The sequence below is a fragment of the Silurus aristotelis genome (genome assembly GCF_946808225.1).
Source record: "Silurus aristotelis genome assembly, chromosome: 6".
Classification (NCBI taxonomy): domain Eukaryota; kingdom Metazoa; phylum Chordata; class Actinopteri; order Siluriformes; family Siluridae; genus Silurus; species Silurus aristotelis.
In genome coordinates this window covers 29,143,717-29,169,531 of record NC_139579.1, presented here as the reverse complement: position 1 = coordinate 29,169,531, position 25,815 = coordinate 29,143,717, and the positions used below count along the sequence as shown (strand labels likewise).

Genomic DNA, 25,815 nt, shown 5'->3' with positions numbered 1-25,815 from the left:
GCTGCGATCGCCATCGTAAGATAAAAAAATTTTGACTGCAGTAAGGATTCCAAAAGAAATGGTCTATTTCATTCACTCATGTGCGATAGAGTGTGAGAATCGTCATCATCGGTGTGATTTTCGACCACAACACAATCTGTCTGGTTGGAGATCGCACAACCCACAACTCAACAAAAAAATAAAAATAATTAAAATATCATGTATCCTGTATCTGGTAATGTCCTGAAAGCCGAACGATATTCTTTTAGATATAAAAAGCAAACTAAAAACCAGTCATAATTTAGTGCAGAGATTTATTTCATTTCGATTTTTTTAAGCATAAAATATTTTAGATTTAAATTCACACACACACACACACACACACACACACACACACACACACACACACACACACACACACACACACACACAAAAAAAAAAAAAAAAAAACAGGTTAGAAAAAAATAAAACAATTCTTTTTATTCCACTGAAGTTCTCAAGCCTACCGCATTTATTCTCTCTAAACATTCTTACACATCAGTCAGTCATACGGGTCACGTGCACGGGTCAGTTAGAATTCCTCACACGTTTTAACGGACCAAAAAAACAAACAAACAAAAAAACAATGCAGACAAACACACGAAGACATATGATGTACGGTATACCATATAATAAATACACACCAGTTTATGGGAAGACCTTGTTGTAACATTCCTGAACAAATGGTTCATCGTGAAGTTTAAAGGAGAGAGGTGTCTAACGAAGGAATAAAACGGAGGGGGAAAAAAAAGTTGGTGAATTAAAACTTGAAGGAACGCAAAGAAAAAGATGAAAACGACATAAAATTTAATAAGTCAATAAGTTAGTGAGTTTTCAAGTAATAAAACGTGCAAATGTTTCCGATTCCTTTTACACAATTTCGAAATCTTCCCACAAATGAAATATCAAGAGAACAAAAAGGATTAACAGCAAAAAAAAACCCACCTAACTCCAAATATATATATATATATTACATACATATATAAAAAGATTAAAAAACGCTTCAGAAGTGACTGTGCTTTCTCTCGTTATGAACGAAACAGAACACAGGTTCAGAACCACACGTGATGAAGGACTGGAGGTTGAAGGATGGTCATGGATGACTGGCTGCTGGAGTCAGAGTCGAGGGGAACATGAGGACTCTCGCATGCATGAAAGAGAGATCGGGGAGGAGAGAGATCACCTGGGCCGCCTCCTGGCTTATCTCTCCGTCTCGCTCGGACTTCCTGTGACACACACAGACACGCGTAGTAAAATATTCAACCTATGATAAAAAAAAGGTTTGTAAAAACCCCTTCAGGCTGAATCACTATATTATATAATGATAGCCAGGATTCACAGTAGGGCTGAATCGGTGTTATTTGTTTACAGTCCACCAAAAAAATGTACACCGAAATCAGCATTTAAAATCATTTTCAATATTAATAATCACAAATCCTTGGTTTGGTTGGATTTTCGCAAAGATGCAGCACATTCAGAAAGTACTGAGAGCATCGCGTTTGGTTGCAGCCTTAAGCTTACAAGAAAAAGAATCGACATAACCGATGAGAAAATGCTAAGACAAAGAGAATTTGGCGGTTCCACTTCAAAAACGTCGACTTAATAGGGTTTGCGAGTTAACCGAGGTCGAGATAAGTGGGTTTGACTGTATTACGATCGAGATGCTTGTTCGATGCCTGATCTTTGTATTCGAGATATTGATCACTTGCGTAGTTTCCACTTCATTCTCTCCATAAAACAATTTGGGTGGATTCCTTGAATCCTGAAAAGAACAAGGGATTGTCATGTTCCTTTTTCCCCATGTATCAGTTTTAAATAAAACGAAGTCTGCCATAAAAAGAGATGGAAAGTTGGACTAAACATTGCCACCGCATCACTCTACAGTACCAACCAGTCAACCAAAGCAAATACAGACTGCTGTTATATTCACGAATGCAGTGATTTTATCACTACAGGTTTCTGTACTATAAAGTAGCCTGGCAGCGTTTCTACTACCGGTTGCCATAATGACTTTTATCATTGGATGCTGCAAATAGTGTTCCAATTTTTAGATCAAATCTGGAGACCAAATGTGCTTTTCACTCGTGTTGGTAGGCGTTGCTTTATTATTATCATAAAGTTAATCTTCTCTCAAATTTATAGTCTTCTATCAACTCAAATCAACAGATGTTACCAGGTCTTATTGAAAAAAGTGTGTGTGTGTGTGTGTGTGTAAGAGAGAGAGAGAAGACACACCTGGTCACAGTGCTATTCTTTTCGACAGTCTCCATCAGTCTGCTGAAGGCATCTGCTACATTACTTCCAGTGATATTGCTCTCTAGTTTAGCAGTGGTCAATTCATACAGCTCTGGATCCACTCCTACACACACACACACACACACACACACACACACACACACACACACACACACACACACACACACACACATTTACACTATAAATAGTAAAAATCAGTGGCTACAGAAACAATCCTTATCCCACTTATTGCTCAAGCAGATTGAATGAGTGTGTAGGATTTAGAGCAAAATCGAAACAAGGGTCAAACACACACAAACACACACAAACACACACAAACACACATGCAACATTAAATCAGAGATTTCTAACACAACATTGATGCAATTTTCAGAAAGAAACTTTAGTATGTGGGTATGATTATTTCATTCAGCAAATGAACTGGTTTATTTTACGTATCAAACACAAGGGTTTTCACATCTCTATCTACCCATTTATAGTCTCTATCTATCCATCTATAGTCTCAACCTAGTTATCCATCTATCTATCCATCTATAGTCTATCTATAGTCTATCTATAGTCTATCTATAGTCTATCTATAGTCTATCTATAGTCTATCTATAGTCTATCTATAGTCTATCTATAGTCTATCTATCTATCTATCTATCTATCTATCTATCTATCGTCTCTATCTATCCATCTATCGTCTCTATCTATCCATCTATCGTCTCTATCTATCCATCTATCGTCTCTATCTATCCATCTATCGTCTCTATCTATCCATCTATAGTCTATCTCCCATCTATAGTCTCAACTAGGGATGCACCGAAATGAAAATTCTTGGCCGAAACCGAAAACCGAAAAAAGAGGAAAGCAAGGCCGAAAACCGAAACAAATTATGCAAATTATTATTACCATTGCATTTATGGCTATACTGTGTACTAAACTTACTAAAATCAAGGCATTTCAATTGCATTAATTAATATTAAAGTTTCAAAGAATAAATCAATTATAAATTATGAAAATATTTATGTATAGGCCCCTCTGGCCTGCTGAAAGGTTGTACAATTAAATATGTTCTTTCATAAAAACAAAGTGCATTCAGAACAAGTGCAACTGCTTAAAGATACAATACAGTACAACACTATCACTGCGAAACTTCCTGCCTTTTCAAAAACGTCCACCACAGACGGAGTGCGCGTGCTCGGAGGGGTTTTGCTTTTCTGTGCGTTTGCGTTTCTCTCATATTCAACATACCGATCGGGATGTTTGGATTTCAAATTAAACCCGACGTGGAGAAAGTCTTTGCAGACGCAGCCCCTTTTGAAATTTCGGCATTACATGTTTTGCAAATCGCTATCCGTGGGTCTTTCTCAGATATACTGAAATACGTCCACACCGCAGACATGTTGTTTTAGACAAGCACGTGCAGGCAGCGGTTTCTGTTTGCGTCATCACAACAACTGTTTCGGCCGTATTTTTTCGGTGATCAAAGTCTTTCGGCCGAAAACCGAAAATGCACCTTTGGGCCATTTTCGGCCAAAAATTTTCGGTGGCCGAATATTCGGTGCATCCCTAGTCTCAACCTAGTTATCCATCTATCTATCCATCTATAGTCTCTAACTACCCATCTATCTATCTATCTATCTATCTATCTATCTATCTATCTATCTATCTATCTATCTATCTATCTATCTATCTATCTATCTATCTATCTATCTATCTATCTATCTATCTATCTATCCATCTATCCATCTATCCATCTATCCATCTATAGTCTCTAACTACCCATCTATCTATCTATCCATCTATAGTCTCTAACTACCCATCTATCTAACTACCCATCTATCTATCTATCTATCTATCTATCTATCTATCTATCTATCTATCTATCTATCTATCTATCTATCTATCTATCTATCTATCTATCTATCTATAGTCTCTAACTACCCATCTATCTAACTACCCATCTATCTATCTATCTATCTATCTATCTATCTATCTATCTATCTATCTATCTATCTATCTATCTATCTATCTATCTATCTATCTATCTATCTATCTATCTATCTAACTACCCATCTATCTATCTATCTATCTATCTATCTATCTATCTATCTATCTATCTATCTATCTATCTATCTATCTATCTATCTATCTATCTAACTACCCATCTATCTATCTAACTACCCATCTATCTATCTAACTATCTATCTATCTATCTATCTATCTATCTATCTATCTATCTATCTATCTATCTATCTATCTATCTATCTACCCATCTATCTACCCATCTATCTACCCATCTATCTACCCATCTATCTATCTATCTATCTATCTATCTATCTATCTATCTATCTATCCGTCCATCCATCGTCTCTATCCGTCCATCCATCGTCTCTATCCGTCCATCCATCGTCTCTATTCGTCCATCCATCGTCTCTATCCGTCCATCCATCGTCTCTATCCGTCCATCCATCGTCTCTATCCGTCCATCCATCGTCTCTATCCGTCCATCCATCGTCTCTATCCGTCCATCCATCGTCTCTATCCGTCCATCCATCGTCTCTATCCGTCCATCCATCGTCTCTATCCGTCCATCTATCGTCTCTATCCGTCCATCTATCTATCCATGTGTAGTCACTATCTATCCATCTATAGTCTTTATCTACCCATCTATATACACATATTCAGTCTGTGTATGCATCCATCTATCAATCTATAGTCTCCATCCATCCATCCATCCATGCAATATACCTACACATGTATCTTTCTATACTATCTTATTCCACCCCATTCTCTGCCATCCCATTTTATTCCTCCAGCCCCCCCATCTATCCATCCTATCTAAAAGAGCTTTGAGCTTTGAAAAGAAAACTATAATATCAGACAGAGAAGGGGAATAAAGTAAAAAAAGCAATAAGCTGCTTTTTTTAAAAGTCCGAATCTTAAAATCTAGAGCAGGAGAGGAAGCCGCCAATGGCAGAAAACCATATACACAAATAGGGAACTTTATTTCAAACAACAGGTCAAAACAAAAAAAAAAAAAAAAAAAGGAAGTAAGGAATTAAGGGTGAAATAAGAATTCACTGCACGCCACATCACAGCACTTTACTAAGGATGCGTGTAAATATGCGCATGAACGTATGCTATAGCACAGCGCTGTCGAAATCCCAAACCCGATCTGTCCATCAATCTTTACTTATTCACATGCATGTTTATCTATCTATCCTTCCATCTATCCATTTAAATCTATCTATTCTTCCATCTATCTATCCTTCCATCTATCTAGCTACCTACCTACCTATCCTTCCATCTTTCCATCCATCCATCTTAATCTACATATTTATCTATCTACATTTCCATCCAGCCATCTATCCATTTATCCCTCATTCTATCCATCAAGATTTACATTCTGATTAATTCTTTATCAGCTGCTTTGAGACAGACAGTGTTCATTGTTAAAAGTGCTATACAAATAAAAATGTATTGAATTTATTTATAAATGTACATATTTATGGATAAATCTATCTATCCTTCCATCTAGTGGTAACTTTCAGGTCTCCTTTTCTGTACTATTTAAGCATTCAAATTCTTGCTTTTCACACTGTCTAAAACTGTATAACAAAATTGTAAAAAGCCCTTTTCCGTAATAAATAACTACTTGGCGATTGCTGCAAATAAAATGCATTGGAACTTTGCTTAGTTTCAGGCCGTGTTGCTCCACCTCTTGATTAATGCTTTTCCCCTGCACAGATATTGTGTTTTATTCATTAAATTATGTTGGGTTGTGTAATAGTTATATTACATTATATCATGCTCTAAGATAACAATCAGGATTAGACTATGTAGACTACGGTTGCCAAATCTACATAATTAAATAATAATAATAATAATAATAATAATAATAATAATAATAATAATAACCACAATGCATTAATACAAATTTTCTTAGGCTACCCAGATTAAAGTTTGTTGGTGATCAAGTGACCTTTTGTGACTTTATTATATTAAATTAATAAGAGCATGAAATAAATGTAAATACTAGAAGTAAAAGTGGTAGTATTGTTTAATTGTCATTGTCATTATCGCCCCCTTAGTGTATACAGTAGGTCATGCCAGTGTGTGTTGCTTGAAAGTGTTTGTCATCTGACCTGGCATCGGTGCATCACTGTCACTGTCTGAGCTACACTCCCCCGCTGGCCCAAAGAAATCAAGGTTGAGTTGCGCAACTGCACCCCCTGGTGCTGCGGTGCGTAATGGCAGCACACATGAAGGCAAGTTAGGGTTAGAAAAAAGGATTAAAGCTTCCACACGCACGCACGCACGCACACACACACACGTTCTCATAAGCTATATAGAGTGTACACATTTACAGAAATCAATAAATCATCTAAGTTTTGTTAGTTTTTGTTAGTTGTTAGATTCATTTGCATCATGTACACAGAGAAAAATGTTTTTGTTAATGGTCTACACGTACATGCGTGTACACACACGCACACACACACACACACACACACGCACGCGCGCGCGCGCACACACGCTTGTTTAAGTCTTGATAATTAAGACGATAATTCTTTGAAGAATATTGTAAACAAACTCGTTTAAATTCTCAAACATTTTACTAACCATCATGTTTTGTGTATAAGAATATTATAGAAGTGAATTTCTCTGTTTCTATTGATTTGTTCTTGAGATGCTTCATATTTGGCCATTTTAGGCTTATTTTTTACCATTCAGTAGTGTATATTTACACTGTAGGGGCAAAGGTATCCAGACACCTGACTTTTCCAGCCGTATGGTTCTTGCCCAAACCAGTACCAAAGGTGGAGGCACATATTTGTATGACGGTAGAATAAAATCATCCTATCACTAGTAAACCCAAAACTGACAAAGCCCCTGTGCACAAAGTCAGCTCCATAAAGATATGCTTTATATGGGTTGGAGTGGAAGATCTTGAGTGGCCTGCTATAGCGCTCTGACCTCAACCACCACACTCCAAAATCTAGTGGAACATCTTTACCAGAAGACTGGAGGTTATAACAGCAAATGGGGACCAAACGTGGAATGGGATGTTTAAAAAGCATATCATTTTACAGTCAGGTGTCCACAAACTTTTGTCCATATATAGTGTACATTTATCTGCTACAGTGCCTTGCGAAAGTATTAGGCCCCCTTGAACTTTGCGACCTTTTGCCACATTTCAGGCTTCAAACATAAAGATATAAAACTATAATTTTTTTGTGAAGAATCAACAACAAGTGGGACACAATCATGAAGTGGAACGAAATTTATTGGATATTTAAAACTTTTTTAACAAATAAAAAACTGAAAAATTGGGCGTGCAAAATTATTCAGCCCCCTTAAGTTAATACTTTGTAGCGCCACCTTTTGCTGCGATTACAGCTGTAAGTCGCTTGGGGTATGTCTCTATCAGTTTTGCACATCGAGAGACTGAATTTTTTGCCCATTCCTCCTTGCAAAACAGCTCGAGCTCAGTGAGGTTGGATGGAGAGCATTTGTGAACAGCAGTTTTCAGTTCTTTCCACAGATTCTCGATTGGATTCAGGTCTGGACTTTGACTTGGCCATTCTAACACCTGGATATGTTTATTTGTGAACCATTCCATTGTAGATTTTGCTTTATGTTTTGGATCATTGTCTTGTTGGAAGACAAATCTCCGTCCCAGTCTCAGGTCTTTTGCAGACTCCATCAGGATTTCTTCCAGAATGGTCCTGTATTTGGCTCCATCCATCTTCCCATCAATTTTAGCCATCTTCCCTGTCCATGCTGAAGAAAAGCAGGCCCAAACCATGATGCTGCCACCACCATGTTTGACAGTGGGGATGGTGTGTTCAGGGTGATGAGCTGTGTTGCTTTTATGCCAAACATAACGTTTTGCATTGTTGCCAAAAAGTTCGATTTTGGTTTCATCTGACCAGAGCACCTTCTTCCACATGTTTGGTGTGTCTCCCAGGGGGCTTGTGGCAAACTTTAAACGACACTTTTTATGGATATCTTTAAGGAATGGCTTTCTTCTTGCCACTCTTCCATAAAGGCCAGATTTGTGCAGTATACGACTGATTGTTATTCTATGGACAGAGTCTCCCACCTCAGCTGTAGATCTCTGCAGTTCATCCAGAGTGATCATGGGCCTTTTGGCTGCATCTCTGATCAGTCTTCTCCTTGTAAGAGCTGAAAGTTTAGAGGGACGGTTAGGTCTTGGTAGATTTGCAGTGGTCTGATACTCCTTCCATTTCAATATTATCGCTTGCACAGTGCTCCTTGGGATGTTTAAAGCTTGGGAAATCGTTTTGTATCCAAATCCGGCTTTAAACTTCTTCACAACAGTATCTCGGACCTGCCTGGTGTGTTCCTTGTTCTTCATGATGCTCTCTGCGCTTTAAACGGACCTCTGAGACTATCACAGTGCAGGTGCATTTATACGGAGACTTGATTACACACAGGTGGATTCTATTTATCATCATTAGTCATTTAGGTCAACATTGGATCATTCAGAGATCCTCACTGAACTTCTGGAGAGAGTTTGCTGCACTGAAAGTAAAGGGGATGAATAATTTTGCACGCCCAATTTTTCAGTTTTTTTATTTGTTAAAAAAGTTTGAAATGTCCAATAAATTTCGTTCCAATTCATGACTGTGTCCCACTTGTTGTTGATTCTTCACAAAAAATTACAGTTTCATATTTTAATGTTTGAAGCCTGAAATGTGGCAAAAGGTCGCAAAGTTCAAGGGGGCCGAATACTTTCGCAAGGCACTGTAAATATTCATCAGGCTGAATAAGGCACAAAGTGAAGTAAAGTGCATTGTCATGAAAAGAGACAGGAAAGAACAGAAAAAAAGATAAGTGAAAATAAAAGTTAGGAAATATGATGCACAATATAAACCTTTTTTTTTATTTAAAGCATTTTTTTTTCTTTTACAAGGGTTGTCCTATGCACAGAGTTTTCCATTAATTCAGACCTGAGAAATGAAGAGTCAAAAATCAAAAAGTGCACCAGAAATCAAATCACAGTTCTATCACCTTTGATCTAGAAAGTCTGATGGATGATTGAGAGATGAAAGAATTGAAAAACATGAAAGACAGAACAGATCAGAGACACAAAAAGTGTTAACGGAATTACAGATATAAAAGAAATAGCCATCTTTTAAATTCCAATCGTGTAAAATCTAAAAGGTCTTTGCAGCTTTTGTTGTTATACAATTAAAATAAAATCGAAAAAAAAAAATATGCGTGAGGAAAAAAAAAAAGTTTTCGATATAAATTATGTTTCGAATTGGGGACCAACACCAAAAAAAAAGGAATTAGAATAAAATCAGTATTGAAAACACTCCACAATTATGAGTGCATTTGAAGGCAACAGAAAAAAAAAAAAGCGTTATTAGGATTATTATTAATCCTTAAAGGGTCCCTCCAATAATGAATCAGCTTTGTGTTTGGAAAGCAGAAAAAACTTGAGGGATGGACAAACTAGTCCATATATTTTTTATATATTTCCCTTCAATAGCGGCTTTGTATGTTTAAAATGTTTCCAAAATAAATGTATTTGTTGTACGTAACTTTTCATTTGATGCACACATCACTAGATCGTGTTCTTCCAAACCCCACCTCCTGCTGCACTACGCACATCGTATGCACTTTGGTGGTCAATAAATCTTTACAGAATCAGGAACGAAGTGTAAAACTGTTAATAAACTCTGTCAAATATACCGACATGCAGATGCACACGCTCGTCAGAGACGTACATCATCGTATACAAACGATGTATCTAAAGAATAAACTCTTGACGAGCCAAAACACAGGACTGGGCAGCACATTCACCTGCTTGCTATGTTGATGTTGGCACCATGGATTTATGATTTGAAGTCAGTTTTAAAATGATCAAACGGTAAATATTTTGGATCGCTTGTGGTTTGAAGGCACCTGATCTCTCAAAATGACAGGGAAACTCACTCATGCCAGGCAAGTGAGGATTTTATTTCAAATAAAAAAAAAAAAAACCAACTAAACATTGCTCTCTCATGCTGCAAATAGCCACTTGTCACAAAGGGCACTGATATTTACAGAGAACAAGGCCAATGTTACTGATTTCACTCTGAAGATAGGGGTAGAGAAGTTATACAAACCCCAAACCCTTGCAATCGCATAAGGACCTTTAGGTCAAAGCCAGGCCTTTATATACTGTATATACGTATATATATGATGCACATTTTGTTGCGTCGACGATATCAGCATTATCCCCGTTCTGAATGATTGTTTCGGTGCCACGAAAAGTTTTAGCACCTGCTCGGTGAAACGGCTTCATTTGCACCGAACCCGATGGATTCGCAGTGCGGCCTGAGACGTACGTCTGTGGCGTATGTTTTGGTCATAAACACTGCATATTGACCAAATGAGGTAGTGCAGCATAACAACATGAGTTACAGCAAAGACATAAAGGCAGAAGATAGAACACTGTAAGACAGGAGTAGTACAAAAGACTTGTTACGTGTCCTTTAGTGCAGAACGGAGGACTACGGCACCTTGTTTTAAGGCAGTCCTGTTGATTTACTAGAGCGGAGAGGAAATGACGAAAGGACAGAAATCAGCAGTCTGCGAATGTAGTCGTGTGAGAGAAATGACGATCTGCATCCGATCGGAGAGAAACGGTGTGGCAGGATGGAGAAGGAAGAATAAAGGGAGGAGCGGAAACACAGAGAAAGGGAGTTGTATCAGGAGTAAGATTTCTGTCGAGAGTGACGGGTGATTTTGCGTTGAGTTACAGAGAAAGAAGCTCGGCGCTGAGACGTACCGTCGTCTTCGAGGCTTAACGAGGACACCCCCTGCTGGAGACACACACACAAGTATTTAATCATTTCTTACAGTTTAGAGGACAAGAACCAGAGCGGGTCGAGCTTTGCAGTAACACAATCACTTTTTACAACTATGGTGAGCAGGAAAAGCATTTCAGAACACACAACCGGTCAAATCTTGAGGTAAATAAGTTTTCTACAGCAGAGAACTGCATCAGGTTAAACTATTATCACAGGGTTTCTGCAGGTTTCTGTTGATCAAATTTAAAACTTTTAAAAGACCTTTTTGAGACCATTAAGAATGAAATTTAAGACTGATATCACTACATCAAAAACACACAAATGAGTTGTTAGCAACTGAGCTTAACTGAGCCCTAAATTCATGTTTTTTTTTCTCAAGCCAAGCATCACTAAACTTGCACTTCCCCAAAGCTGAAAAATCAAATCCGTTTTACGTCTGTGGTACAATCCGAGAGAGATTCATCCAAAAACAGAACGCTGATTGGCTGTTGCATTTTGGTTTCAATTGTAGTCATAATACTGCGAATTCTATTTGGAATAGCGAAAGAAAGAACTGCGAATACACGAAAACAAACAAACAAAAAGTGCCTCACGAGCATTTTGATGAGCATTAGAGGTAGCGTTATGTGGACATTCGAAAAATTAAGACCAGTTTAAAATGGTTTGACTCCCAGAACAGTGAATTTAAGACTTTTTAAGGCCTAAAATTCATTTTATTTTTTATTTTTGACTTTTACCAGAAATGCACCCAAGAATTATTGTAAAAGACTGAATAACATTTTAAAGTCTGGATGAATCTGAACCACATGTTCTTTTCTAATCAACAAGGTATGTGAGAAGAGCAGTTATTGAAAAATGCCACACGCCAGTCAGTAATCTCATTTTTATGTTTCTTGACCTGCATGATTTTATACATGGTACTGCTGAAAAACTATTGACTCAGCAGATAATCACATGAGTATATGAACGAGCATATTAAACAATATGAACAAAAGTATTAGGACATCTGACTTTCCAGCCATATGTGGTTCCTCACCAAACTAATTTGAGAGCAAACAATTTTATATGATATCTCTGGATGCAGCAGCATTACATTAATCCCTTCAACCTTCATCAAACTTATGGTGTCCACATACTTTTGTCCATATACTATACTAAGCTCTTGCATTAGGGTTTTTTTTCTCCGTACCTGAGTGCATAGAGCAGATCTCCCCTGACCTGGCGAAGATGAAGAAAAGATGGACAAATGTTTCACAGGCTCTTTGGTAGGTTCAAGCATTCCCTAAAAAAGAGAGAAATTTGAGGTTTTACCATTTGAAGGATTAATCTGCATAATAGTTACAGTAGGGGAAATAATTATTTGATCCCCTGCTGATTTTGTGAGTTTAACAGTAAGAAATAAACAGTCTAGAATTTTTATGGTAGGTTTATTTTAAGAGAGAGAGACAGAATATTGAAAATATGCATAAAAGACACCCATCACAGAATCAACCTCTTCCATTCAAACCTCTCCTCCACCACCACGAAGACCAAAGAGACAAGATTGTAGACCCGCACAAGGCTGGAATGGGCTACAAGACCAACAGATTGTTGACTTGGCCGTATATTTTTGGTGAAATCTTCCTGAACCCCTAGCAGAGAAACAGCCCCAAAGCAGAATGTTTCCTCCTCCATGTTTGACAGTGGGGATGGTGTTCTTGGGGTCATATTCATGTATTTCTCGAGTTGATGCCAAAGAGCTCAATTTTGGTCTCATCTGACCACATCGTATTCTCCCAAGCCTCCTCTGAATCATGCAGGTGTCCATCAGCTTCAGACAGTCTGTTCATGTGCGTTCTTGAGCAGAAGGACCTCGGTGTGTTACCAATGGTTTTTGGACTGTAATCCGAGCTCCCTAGAGATCATCAACAAGCTCCACCCGTGTAATTTTTTTATAAACCCTCACCTTTCTTAGAATCATCCTTACCACATGAGGTGAGATTTTGCATGAAGCTCCAGAGCGAGGGAGATTGACTCGTCTTGTATTTCTTCCATTTTCTAATTATCGTGCCAACAGTGGTCTCTTTCTCATTAAGCTTCTTTCTGATGGTTTTGTAGCCCATTACAGCCTTGTGCAAGGTCTACAATCTTGTCCCTGATGTCCTGACAGCTCTTTGGTCTTGCCCATAGTGGTGGAGAGGTTGAATTTCGGTGACTGGTGTCTTTTATACACATAATGAGTTGATATTGGGAGTAGTTTCTTAAAGGGACAGGACTAATTTGGGTGTGTGGGAGTACGAATTCATGCTAGTTGGTACGAGATCAAATACTTATTTCACTCCATCAAATACAAATTAATTTATATATAATATTGTTTTCTGGATATAATATATTGTTTTCTTTTCTCGCTTTCAAAATGAATCTACCATAAAAATGCCAGACTTCTTTGTAAGGGGTAAATTTACAATATCAGCAGGGGATCAATAATAATTTTCCCACTGTATGTATAATACAATTAATTAATATGTATTTTCTTATTCATGTCATTCTCTTATGAATGAGATTATATTAATCTCATTCATACAACTGAGCAGCTATGGGGTTAAGGGCCTTGCTCAGGGGCCCAGGAGTGGCTGGTATTCAAACTCATGGCCTTTGGATCCAAAGTGGAATCACTTAACCACCAGGCAACCACCTCACTATCTTAAACCAATGATAATACCTCTGTATTATTTTTTTTTTCCTGACACGCAGAAGACATTAAACATTTCAGATCCTTAACGATATTAAATGATCTCGTATCGATTAGTGCATTAGAAAACCGTGAATCCACGCAACCATCACAAGAATGAATGAAGTATTTAATGAATGAAGATTTCTACGTCGCATAATTTACTCACCAGTCCTGCAGCGAACATGGGTACGATAACAGGCTGCTTGTTCTGACCAGTAAACAACTGCAAAAAAGATAAACAAATACCTCTGCTTTTAGATCTTTCAGTGTTTATATTACAGCATTACTGCAAAACTACTGTAAATAAAGAGGATGTTATCCTTTAGATAAGTTCTGTGGACAGATGAGTACAAATTATATTTTTTGTCAATCGGTTGATTTATCGCTCATTGGCAAGCACGAAGCAACCTAGATATAAGTATCGGTAAAATCCACTATAGGTCAACCTTTAATTTTAATGAAATCCAACATCATTACAGTTGTGCAAAAAAAATCTCAAAATGATCAGTCTGTGAAGAATGAATAAAGATTTATAAGTGTTTTTCTGCATACTATATTGTAGATTCCCAGGCAGTCCAGCAGAATTCTGTTGCTGTGTGAGCCGACCCATTGAACCTTGAGGCCGTGAGTGTTGTGGATGTCCAACAGGTGGCGCCACATGGCTACAGGTTCCCTGAGACAAGATAATGCAAGAATGAGGATTTTAAGTGTTCTAATCTCTGCACCAATTAGCTTCTGCAGATTTAGGTATGAAATGTGACTTTATATTAATGAATTAGAAACCACTCGCTGTTGCTGAGGATGGATCCAAATAAACAGCCTAAAGAAACATGAGATTACTGCCCACTTTAGGAATCGGGAGTGTTGCACTTCATCGCGATGTGTAACTTTTGACTGAACATGTGTACTTCACCTGATCTCGGCATGGTCTTGGGGCTCCAGGAGGACCTGCAGGGTCTGTACATCGGAGTCCTCTGAAGTGCTCTCCAAAGGGAACGTGCTTTCAAAAAGATGCTGCAGTTTGTGACTCAACCCACACTGGCAGAGAACGAGAAACATAAAGAATGACATGGAAGGAAAAAAGCAAAACCAACAGATAAAGTGTCAGAAAACAAACAACATGTATAATGACACTTTTCTCTTTAATACCATTTTCCTCTTCATTTTCTACTGTGACTGACACAGCTAAATGTCGGTACAAAGCTAATTTTCAGCATTAAGTAAGCAAAAGCCCCAAACCCTGAGGGATACCATAAAGTGTAATCGAGCTGATTGCTGGAATGCTACTGGTTATTGGCAAAAATCCATACAGATAGTTTTTCCGGTAGTCTGCTGTCATAACGGGAGCGGCCTCTGGAGGCGAATCACTAACTTTGCGTGCTGTTTGTTTTTACACAAGAGACTGTGAGCTGTATGGCGAGCGCTAGATTATCTATAATTTATTTATTATATAATATTATATTTATTTCCTTAAGCACATTATTGTGATTCAGTACGGTTTTTTTTTATTATCATCATTGCAATAAAGGTCAGTACTATTTTACATAGGGTGGTGGTGTTGTTTAAGTTTTTTTTTATCCATTCAATAAAAGTGTAATGCCAGAACCACTGAACTACCAGTTCCCTTTTCAAATGGTACACATTCTTAGAAAGAAAGAAAAAGAAAAAAAATTCACCACCTGGATGTAACTAAGCAAATAGGTAAAAGCCTTCAATAGGATAATTACTGCATGGATGATTATGTTTCAGCTGGCAACAAGTTATTTAACTCTAACTGATGCAGTGATGTAGCTTCTCATTTCTTAAACAACCATGTCAGAAGACACATCCTGTGGTCGTGGAAAAGATGTTAATCTGTTTTGGAAGGGTCAAATTATTGGGCTGCATCAAGCTAAGAAAAAATCTAAGGAGTTCGCTAAAACTGGGAAAATGGGTTAAGAACTGTCCAGCCCAGTATTTAAAACTGGAAGGATCACGGGGAACCATCATCTTCGAGGTGGAAATATGATTAAATCTTGAATGATCGTGATCGGTTAAACGTTTGGTGAAATCAAATCGTAAAAAAAAAAAAAAACCAACAACATAAGATCTCACGGCTGTGTTTAATAGTGAAAGTAGGAGCATTTTCACACGCACAATGCGATGGGAACTCGAGGGATTTGGACTAAACGCCTGTGTATCCTTAAGAAAACCACTTATCAGTAAGACTAATCGAAAAAAATGCTACAATTTGGTAGGGAGCATAAAGATTGGACTCTGGAGCAATGGAAGAAGGTCATGTGGTCTGATGAGTCCAAGTTTACCCTGTTCCAGAGTGATGGGTGCATCAGGGTAAGAAGAGAGACGGATGAACTGATGCACTCATCATGCCTAGTGCATACAGGACAATCCTGTGGGGGCAGTGATATGATCTTGGGTTGCTGCAGTGTGCCAGGTTTAAAAATAAGGTCAGCTGACTACCTGAATATACCGAATTACCAGGTTATTCCATCAATGGATTTTTTCCCTCCATGACGGCACAGGCATATTCCAAGATTCATCGAGCTAGAATTGTGAAAGAGTGGTTCAGGGAGCATCCCAGGGTCACCAGAGTCCAGACCTTAACCCTAGTGAGAATCTTTGGGATGTGCTGGAGAAGACTTTGCGCAGCGGTCCGACTCTCTCATCAATACAAAATCTTGGTGAAAATTACTGCAACTCTGGACAGGAATAAATGTTGTGACATTGCAGAAGCTTTTCAAAACGATGTCACAGAGAATACGTGCCGCAATCAAAGCTAAAGGCGGTCCAACGAAATATTAGGGTGTGAGACTTTTTTTTTGGGATGGGCATTACAAATAATTTAGTGCAATGACAATCTGTACTCTCATCAATAAATGTTAAGGTTTACTTATCGAATCAGAAGTTTACAAGGATTGTAAAACAAAACAAAATAAATAAATAAATAAAATGATCCCAACATACCAGAACATTGTCACTCTGGAGGCTATCGCTAGAGGGTGCTGTTGCAGTACTACTTTGCTGTTCCTCGTCAAATGCCGCCCACGATTTCTCCTGTACCTCTAGCTCCTCCTGCTGCTCAAACTCTGCCCAGTTTTCCCCTCCAAACGGAGCTGAACTAAAGTCTGCAAAGCTATCACTTGGGGGCAGTTCTGAGCACATTTGTTCATGATAATTAGTGTCACTAGCATCATTATCCTCATTTTTATCTTCTGTAGCAAGTTCTTCTTCCTCCTTTAAGTCCTTCAGAGTGTCTGCATCTGCAAACTCATCGTGCGAGGAGCAGTCCGATAGTGCAGTCACAAAATCAGCAAATCCCTCCTGACTCATGGATTCGGTCTGGCTGATATCTGGAAAACCCTGAGTGGCATCCCTGAAATCTCCAAAGTCCTCGTCTGATTCATTTGAAGACCCATTTTGAATTTTTTTCACTTCCCTTATACCGGGATCTGCCCTCAGACCATGAACAATCCCCACGGGTGGGTCAACCACAGTCAAACACAATTCTTCCAGTTCTACTCTTCCAGGAACCACAAGGGGTCTTCTAGATTCTGGGCTTGCATTATTTATGTTACAGTCCTCAATGTTTTCCTTAAACTGTGCATCAGACTTTGGAATGTTTTTCACCACCGGTGTCAGCGATGTACCAGCAACATCTCCAAGATCTCCAGAGACATTCTGAATCTTTATTCCAGAAGCAATGGGAAGTCCACCAAGACTAAACCGTGGATCTTCTTCCAATTGTTCAATCTCCAGCTTTTCCTTGTTGCGCTGATTCTTACCTGCCACTTCAGGGAATCGAGTGTCTACTGCTAGAGTGTTTCTAGTCTCAGATGCATTGCTCTGGGAGATGTTATTCCTCAATGAATGATCAGAATCGTCTGAACCATTTGCTCTAGCAGCTTGGTTAGTTTCTGTACTGGAATCCTCTGCTCTAGCTAGAACAACTTCAGTGCTGTTAGTGCTTGTTTCTGTAAGCTTCTCTAGATCTTCATCAGTGCAAATTGTGATGGGTCTATTACTAAGGCAGTGCCCCACTTGATCTGTGTTTGGGATGTCATTTGGCTCATCTTTGCCACCGGCTTTGAAATCCTGAAGCTTAAAAGTGCTTTGCTTCTCTACATTTAAGACAAGCGAGAGCTCCTTCTGTGAGGTAGGGGCTAAAGGACCATTGGGGAGCACTTTTAATACCTCCACTTTTTTATTCCCACAATCGACATCATTCTCACATTCAGCAGTTTCCAGGTCCTTGGTTATTTTTTCCGATTCTTTAACTGGAGAGTCTTTCCCTGGCTGATCGGCCCTCTGTATGAACCTGCTGCTGTGTACGTCAGAAGGCGAGGAATCCGCCTCACACGACTGATCAAAAGCGGACGGCACGTCATATTCAGAGAAGCTCAAACTGGAGGACACGCCGCAGCAGTACCCTCCGAACTCACCAAAGTCGTCTTCATCTTCCTCCTCTCCATCCTCATCCAGAGGAGGCGGAGAGGAGGAGTACATGCGGACGATGTCAGGCTCCATGATCCTCTAGTGTTACCTAGAGGACACAGAACCCACAAAATTTTTTTTTAAAGAACCTCTGAGTCTGGATTAGACGCTGTGAGCAGACTTATGGTGCAATTATTACTTTTAAGATAACAAGTATTACGATATTTCACATCAGTAACTTTGAATAATGTTTAACACCAATGTCAACTAGTCATATTCTACAAAATAGCGACTTCAATGGACTACAGTGTCAACATGCAAAAAAAACCCAAAAAAACTCCAGGCCTTCAACACCTGTTTAACTAAAACTTTTCTGATTCTACTGCAGTAATCCTCATGCAGTTCTGCTCTACTCGCTACATTCTAGATCATTCTGGACAATTATTCTGTATAATAATAATAATAATAATAATAATAATAATATCCATTCCATCCATTTCTATCCCATCCATCCCAGGACACCAACCAATCCATTACGTCTACACTATTACCGTATTTTCCAGACTATAAGCTGCTACTTTTTCCCCATGCTTTGAACCTCGCGGCTTAAAGAATGAAGCAGAATACAAACAACGAATAGATTTTTTCTGGGTTTTTCCTGGTTTCACAAGCTTCAAGCCAAAAAACTGAGCCCTATAACATTAGACCAATGAAATTGCTGAACGGGTTCAGGTTAACCAATGAAACTCTTTATATTAAATCAGATGCGCTCCCACTGAATCGGGCCGCAACACATCATAAATATGTATGAGGTTCCTCTGACGTTTGTCCTGCCGCTCACTCGGACTGTCTACAGGAAATGCGAATTATTCGTCACGCTGAAAACAACCGGGCATGAAAACACACTTCACCTGTGTTCTGAGCTGCACGGCATCGGGAGAAAAGATTCACCGATGGTGATTTTTAAACACAAGACGATGCCAAAAGAAAAACTCTCGAGAGAAATAGTTGTGAAAGGAAGGAGGAAGACAATGAACAATGACTTTCTTGGTGAGCTACTGTTTAGATACAAGCCGTGTAACAGACACTCTCTTTCGTTAAAGCCTGTGTAAAGTTCATTAGTTTTAGTGTAGACACCTGCGGCTTATAGACAGGTGCGGCTTATTTATGTTCAAAATAAAAATCTTTGTAAAATTCATTGGGTGCATCTTATATTTGGGTGCGCTTAATAGTCCGGAAATTACGGTAATGGGACATCGGATACTGTCAGAAATTATTTTGTTTAACAGACAAACCTGACTATTTTACCATGTCTTTAAGACTACTGAAATTGTGTTTCTCACAATTTGTGTTTCTGAAATTGTGTTTTCACCTTATATACATTTCATCAGCATATCATACAAATAATCTGCATCTTCTTAGCTAGAACGATTCCTAACTAAGAACTATATGTTTGTTTTAACCCATTATGTATCCAAATACTTACTTCTGATTGGCTGGAGAGTTTTGAACACACTATAAATAGTTACATACAGTAAATATAGTAAACTGCAGTTACAATCCTTGACAGAGTGAAACAGCTGAAGCAGCTGGCACACACATGCACAATCTCCCTCACTAAGTACTTGATTTTCAGTCATTTGAATAAATGAAATCTAATCGCACTGTAACTCAGTGTTTGATTTCCAGCAGGAAGAAACAAGGTTATCAAACAACTAATAAAAATTTACCATTTCTTTTATCCATTTAATGGGATTTGCACTGAAATATCAATTACTGCTTAAACCATGGTATAAGTCATGTCAAGTTTATATTATATTATATTTCTATAGCTCTTTTCACAATGGACACATTGTCTCAAAGCAGCTTTACAGAATTTAAGAATTAAGGAGAACAATGTGTATTTATCCCTGATGAGCAGCCTGGGGGCGTCTGTGGCAAGGAAAAACATCCTAAGATGTTATAAGGAAGAAACCTTGAGAGGAACCAGACTCAAAAGGAGAACCCATCCTCATTTGCGTAATATCAAGAATATGAATATAAATCTTAAAAACAATACAGAACACCGGAGAGCACCAGAATGTAGAATTAAGACTAATGTCCTTTCTACAGTCTTAAACAGTAATTTGAGGTTATGAAACCAGGAGCTACTGAGCAACCCCGTTCATGATCATCTATGGCTTGGTTTGAGGTGTTACACCCTTTTTTTCTTTTCTTTTTTTTATGCACTTTGCTTAATTTCAGGTGGTTATTCACCTTAAAATTGTGTAATGCACACAGCAATGGATTATCCCATTCTTAAAGGTTCCACCTCCACCTTAGATGAGAAAAGCAATTAAATAAGGCCGAGGAGGATCAGCAGTAATTACAGGTCGTTTAATGGAAGCCACTTTGGAGAAAAGTATCGGTTAAATATATAACGAAGAAGCGATCAGAACGGGTATATTTAGTTTTTTTATTCATTTTTTAAATGTGAGCGGAGAAGCAAACTAATCACGATGCCATTTCGAATAAGATCCTCTCTCTCATAGCCAATCACGAGACGGCACGAGCAGAAGTTTGAAAAGAAAGAGAGCTCGTCTCACTGTGTTTGTGTGACTCAGAGGAAGCATGCATCAGCCCAGTTGGGGGGCGATGAATGAGAACAGCGCAATTTATTCATTTCTTTACCTATTTATTATTTATTATTTACTAGCTGAGGTGGAAACCCATTGTCTAAGTGTCTCTAGAGCTTGTGCTTCATCAGGTGTCATATACAGTAATACGTGTCAATGAGGCATGGTGTACAATCAAATAAAAAAATAAAAATAAAAAAAACTGGGGGGGGGGGGGGGGGTTGTCTAGTTCTGATAAGAATGGTATAATCAATTTAAATAAATAGATTTTAAAAAAATCTGATTTCCTCAAATTTACCAGTTGGACAAATTTTTTTTGTTCGAATTTGATGACTTATGTGGCTGATAAAAAAGCACACACACACACATGATTAGAAAGAGTACGGTAAACTGATCCTAGGTAAACTGATCGGTCTCTTTGTCCTCACAGATCCTGAAACTCGATCTACCCGACTGCTTAAAAAAAAAAAAAAAAAAACTGCCTCTTATTCCCCCCCCACTCAATATATTTGATTTACAAGTCCAGTGTCAAATCAAGTAAATTGTTGTCATGTCGTTACCCACCCTAGTTTATATGTTCTTGCCTCTGCTTGCTGGGTAAAAAAACAACAACAGAAAACTACAATTAAATCAAATCAAATCAGGGTAAACATTTACCCACAAATTAATTCAAGATATAACACAAATCAAATTGAAACATCAACTAAAAAGGTGTGGCTCGGTTGTAAAAGCGCTTGGAGTGGTCCGTTTATTACGCAAATACACAAAGTTTACTTACCTGTGATAATGTTGGTACAAGCCATTATACTATATTTATTTATCCACATCAAGCACTTTCATTCTAGTCACGCTGATTGTGCAAATCGGACTTCTAATCTAGTCGTGCCTTGAAAATCTGCTCCTGAGCGAATCAAAAGCTGCATGTAATTATCTCATCAAACAACAGAATGGGAAAATAATCTCGGTGATATTAGTCACTTTGATCATCGTATAATTATTGTTGTTGCTGTTGTTATAAGAGCTGGTCTGGTTGTAGATCACATCTTGTCTGGTGGGGGCGCTGAAACGATATGGGGAATGTTTTCCAGATTATTTCTTGGGCAATCGATAATCACCTAAATCCCGTGTATGTGAAAGTGAATGAAGATTTGTGATGCTCCACTTCTGGCTACAGATTAGTGTAGATGATACCATGAAGATGGCTTTGAACTGCAAACGATACGAAGATTTTAGCAAATGAATCCCCATCAATTAACAATTTATAACAAAACAGAGTTAGTGTAAAAATGATAACGAATTTCTGAGATATGAAACTGACCCAAAAGTGCACAGGTACCGAAAAAAAATATTTAGAATTGCACTTTTAGGTATCACGCAGGTAGGAACGGGTTCCCTTTTTCAGTGTTGTTCCTTATATCGTGTCAGAGTTTTACCCTCACCTCCATCACCTCTGACTCGCTAATCAGGTATAAATTTATGTAGTAAAACTGTATACAATGAATTTCTCAATTTTTCATCAAAAAGACTGGGAGCACTGTGAGTCATGTTTTTTGACTTCTCTAGTGCTTTTAACACCATCCAACCTGCAGTCCGGAGAGATAAGATGGTGTACATGGGAGTGGACCATCATCTGTCAGACTGGATATTGGATTACCACACAGACTGACCACAGTATGTGAGGACTTGTGACTGTGAGTCTGACATGGTTGTCTGCAACACTGGAGCCCCACAGGGAACGGTTCTTGCCCCGTTCCTCTTTACCGTCTACACTGCAGGCTTCATGTTCTGCTCAGCAACCTGTCACCTGCAGAAGTTATGATTCTACCATCGTCGGTCCGATCTCGGATGATGATGACAGAGAGTACAGAGGACTGATCCAGAATTTTGTGTCAACGGAGCTGCCTTCAGATAAGAGCTGGGTGTTCATCTGAACAGCAAACTGGACTGAACAGATACTACTGAGGCAATTTATAACAAAAAGACAGAGCAGACTGTTTTCTGCTGAGGAGACTAAGGTCTTTTGGACTGCAGGGCGCAGTCCTGAAGACCTTTTTTGAATCTGTGGTGGCCTCAGTAATTTTTTTATGGTGTGGTCTGGTGGTGCAGCAGCGTCTCTACAGCAGACAAGAAGAGACTGGAAAAGCTGAAGCAGCTCAGTCCTGGGGATTCCCCTGGACACTGTACAGGAGGTGAGAGAAAGGATGATGGTGACTAAACAATGATCATTCCTGGAGAAAGACTCTCACCTCCTGTATGAAAGTTTCATCTTTGAGCAGTTCCATTAGTGATACACTGTTACACCCTAAGTGTCTGAAGGAGTGATACAGAAGGTCTTTTTTCCCTGCTGCTATCAGACTTTACAATCTGCTCCCAGTGAACCAATCACCATAATATACACTGTTATTGTGTTTAACTGTGCAATAACAACAACAATAAATGTGCAATAACAATAATTTAAAACTGTATTATGTTTCTACTTTTTATTTTATATATTTGCAGATTTCTTTTTCTTTGCTGCTATAACACAAATTTTCACACTGTGGGAAGAATAAAAGGTAAATCTTATGATTTGTTTTTCATACACTATATTACCAAAAGTATTGGGTCTCCTAGTTCAAGTGAATGGAAAACTCCATGCTACAACATCCAAATGCTGTACAAATGTGGGCCTTCAACTTTGCAACAACAGTTTGGGAAAGAACTGCATGCGGCTCGGAAAGTCAGAGGTTCCAACACTTTTGTCATTACAGTCTAACAGTCTGTTTCACTTTACAATAGAATTGTTACTCTATGAATCCGCCAACTAGCTTATGGCATAAATTAGAGACATGAGGGGGAGAAAAAAGACGTCCAAAGGTAAAATAGTGCAAATGCAGGAAACAGAAGTGTGTTGTGTTGGTAAAGGCTGTTCCAGAGATTACAGTTTGGGCAGCTCTCACCACCCACTGCAGAGCCTTACAATCATTTGCTGTGTATTCAAATAAAATTAAATTCCACAGCATATCTGATCACATTTCTGTTAACTGCACAAATCCATTTAGTGCCACGATCATCTAAATACGGATTTCATAAAAATATGATTTTTCAGAACTTAATATTTTGGATGCAGTGCATGACTTTGTACATCTGTAACATACGTCTTGTGTCTTTTTTCCTTATATTCTTCCTTAATGTCATAGGCAGCATGGAGCATTCACAAAACAGAAATATTATCAGAGGGTGTAACACGGTGGTCCCGAACATTTTTTTTTTTTTTTTGCACCAGGACCAGTTTCACACAGGACAATTATTTGGACTACGGGGATTTTACAAATAATAATATGCATATTTTATTACTATTATACATATACACCGATCAGGTATAACTTTATGACCACTGACAGGTGAAGTGAATAACATTGATCATCTCTTCATCATGGCACCTGTTAGTGGTGGGAGATATATATATAGATATATAAAGTGGGCAGGATGTGAACAGTTTGTCCTCAAAGTTGATGTGTTAGACGCAGGAAAAATGGACAAGCATAAGGATGGGAAGACGACTGGTTTAGAGCATCTTGTTGCAGGCGTTTTTAAAATGTGAAAGTCATTAAAAGAGAAATAAAATAAATGTAGACGTTTTTTTCTTTCTTTGTGGCCCAATACCAAATGATCCACGACCCTCTGCCGGTGATTGGTCGGGGACAGCTGATACAACAGACTGTTTCCTATAAATATGACAATAATTGCTTAAATCTTATGCATCACTATTGACCAAAAATGCCATTGGGAATGGAAAGTGCAGACTGATTTAAAACTAAAGGAGGTACAATACAGAATTAATGTTGTTCATAAGGAAATGTAAAAGTATATTGTATTATAGATGGAACAATATACAGAGAGTATGTAGTGATATTATAGTCGCCCTATAAGTGTTTATTGCAATGATGTCGCACTACGCTACACACACTATTGCTGAACTGAAAATAATCCACCCTGTGAGACCCACACACACCCACATGCTGTATATAAATACCCACATGCTGTATATAAATACCCACATGCTGTATATAAATACCCACATGCTGTATATAAATACCCACATGCTGTATATAAATACACACACACACACACACACACACACACACACACACACACACACACACACACACACACACACACACACAGGACAGGCATGTGCATTAAGAGTATTCTGTATCATAAATACAATAGTGTGAACCCTAACCCTAATTAGATCATTAGCACGCTTTATTGTCTTCAAACTGCTTTCTGAAGCAAAACTCCCCCCAAAAATATACAAATACACCTCAAAATAAGGTTTAGTTACGGAAATACCAACAGTCTCCTGTTTACAAAACATTGTCAAAAACCCTGCACTTGTATTCAGACAAATCCCGCCTCCTAAGCCGTGATTGGCTGGTTAGAGAGGGTTTCTTGCGATTCGATTGGACAAGATTTCCAACCGCGTCCAGAACAAGGAAGTGGTCTAGCCAACTTGCCGGAATACAGATAGGGAAAAAAAAAACCATAACAGTCAAAGTAATTCGCTAGCTCGTCACAATGAAGAAATGCACAACAAAAACAAATGCTCGAAAACGTTTCACGGGAAAATGTCAAGTTAAACAACGAACTGTCAAATTCAATAACTAAACTATTTCGTTCATTTGCAGCCATTATACATGTTAGCATTCCGGCTAGTGAACGTCACCTAGCAAGAGCAGAAATGCAACCTTACCTTCATTTAGCTTTCAGATACAACGCCGACATTTTCAAAAATGCGTTTAAATGCACTTCGCTTATCGCAATAGTCTTTAATTAGAGGCTGAACTTAATTTCTGGACACCTCTAAAATAGGTCTCTTTTCCCAGCATGCCACAGTCCGACCGTCTTCCTTTGCTAATGGAAAAAAAAATCCAGCGGATGTTACGTCACCACGTCCGCCATATTGGAAGGGACAGGTCACATAGTG

General features: G+C 38.5%; 1 protein-coding gene across 11 annotated transcripts; it reads right to left on the bottom strand.

Annotated features, from left to right (window-relative positions):
* Positions 1 to 273: 273 nt before the first annotated feature.
* On the bottom strand, positions 274 to 25,757 carry aftphb (aftiphilin b). 11 transcript variants are annotated; one of them, XM_083544619.1, is made up of 10 exons: positions 25,582 to 25,756; positions 16,765 to 18,340; positions 14,714 to 14,838; positions 14,353 to 14,473; positions 13,967 to 14,023; positions 12,277 to 12,369; positions 11,066 to 11,099; positions 6,408 to 6,500; positions 2,254 to 2,377; positions 274 to 1,244 (listed from the first exon to the last, which is right to left on the bottom strand). In XM_083544619.1, exons 2-10 carry the CDS (start codon positions 18,322 to 18,324, stop codon positions 1,112 to 1,114), a joined length of 2,340 nt encoding a protein of 779 aa, XP_083400745.1. In that variant the 5' UTR covers positions 18,325 to 18,340; positions 25,582 to 25,756; the 3' UTR covers positions 274 to 1,111. The 11 variants fall into 11 exon arrangements, 7 of the variants coding, with proteins under 7 accessions (XP_083400745.1, XP_083400748.1, XP_083400749.1 ...); XM_083544622.1 differs by having other exon boundaries at positions 11,066 to 11,096; XR_014534091.1 differs by having other exon boundaries at positions 1,106 to 1,244; positions 11,037 to 11,099.
* Between the last annotated feature and the right edge of the window lie 58 nt (positions 25,758 to 25,815).

What these genes read in the sequence shown, in the direction of transcription:
- aftphb (XM_083544619.1), bottom strand. Translation starts at nt 18,324, where the DNA reads ATGGAGCCTGACATCGTCCGCATGTACTCCTCCTCTCCGCCTCCTCTG. An exon ending in CCATGTTCGCTGCAGGACTG is followed by an intron (nt 12,370 to 13,966) that starts GTGAGTAAATTA and finishes TCTCTTTTTTAG; the next exon opens with GGAATGCTTGAACCTACCAA. An exon ending in CAGTGATGCACCGATGCCAG is followed by an intron (nt 2,378 to 6,407) that starts GTCAGATGACAA and finishes GTGTGTGTGTAG; the next exon opens with GAGTGGATCCAGAGCTGTAT.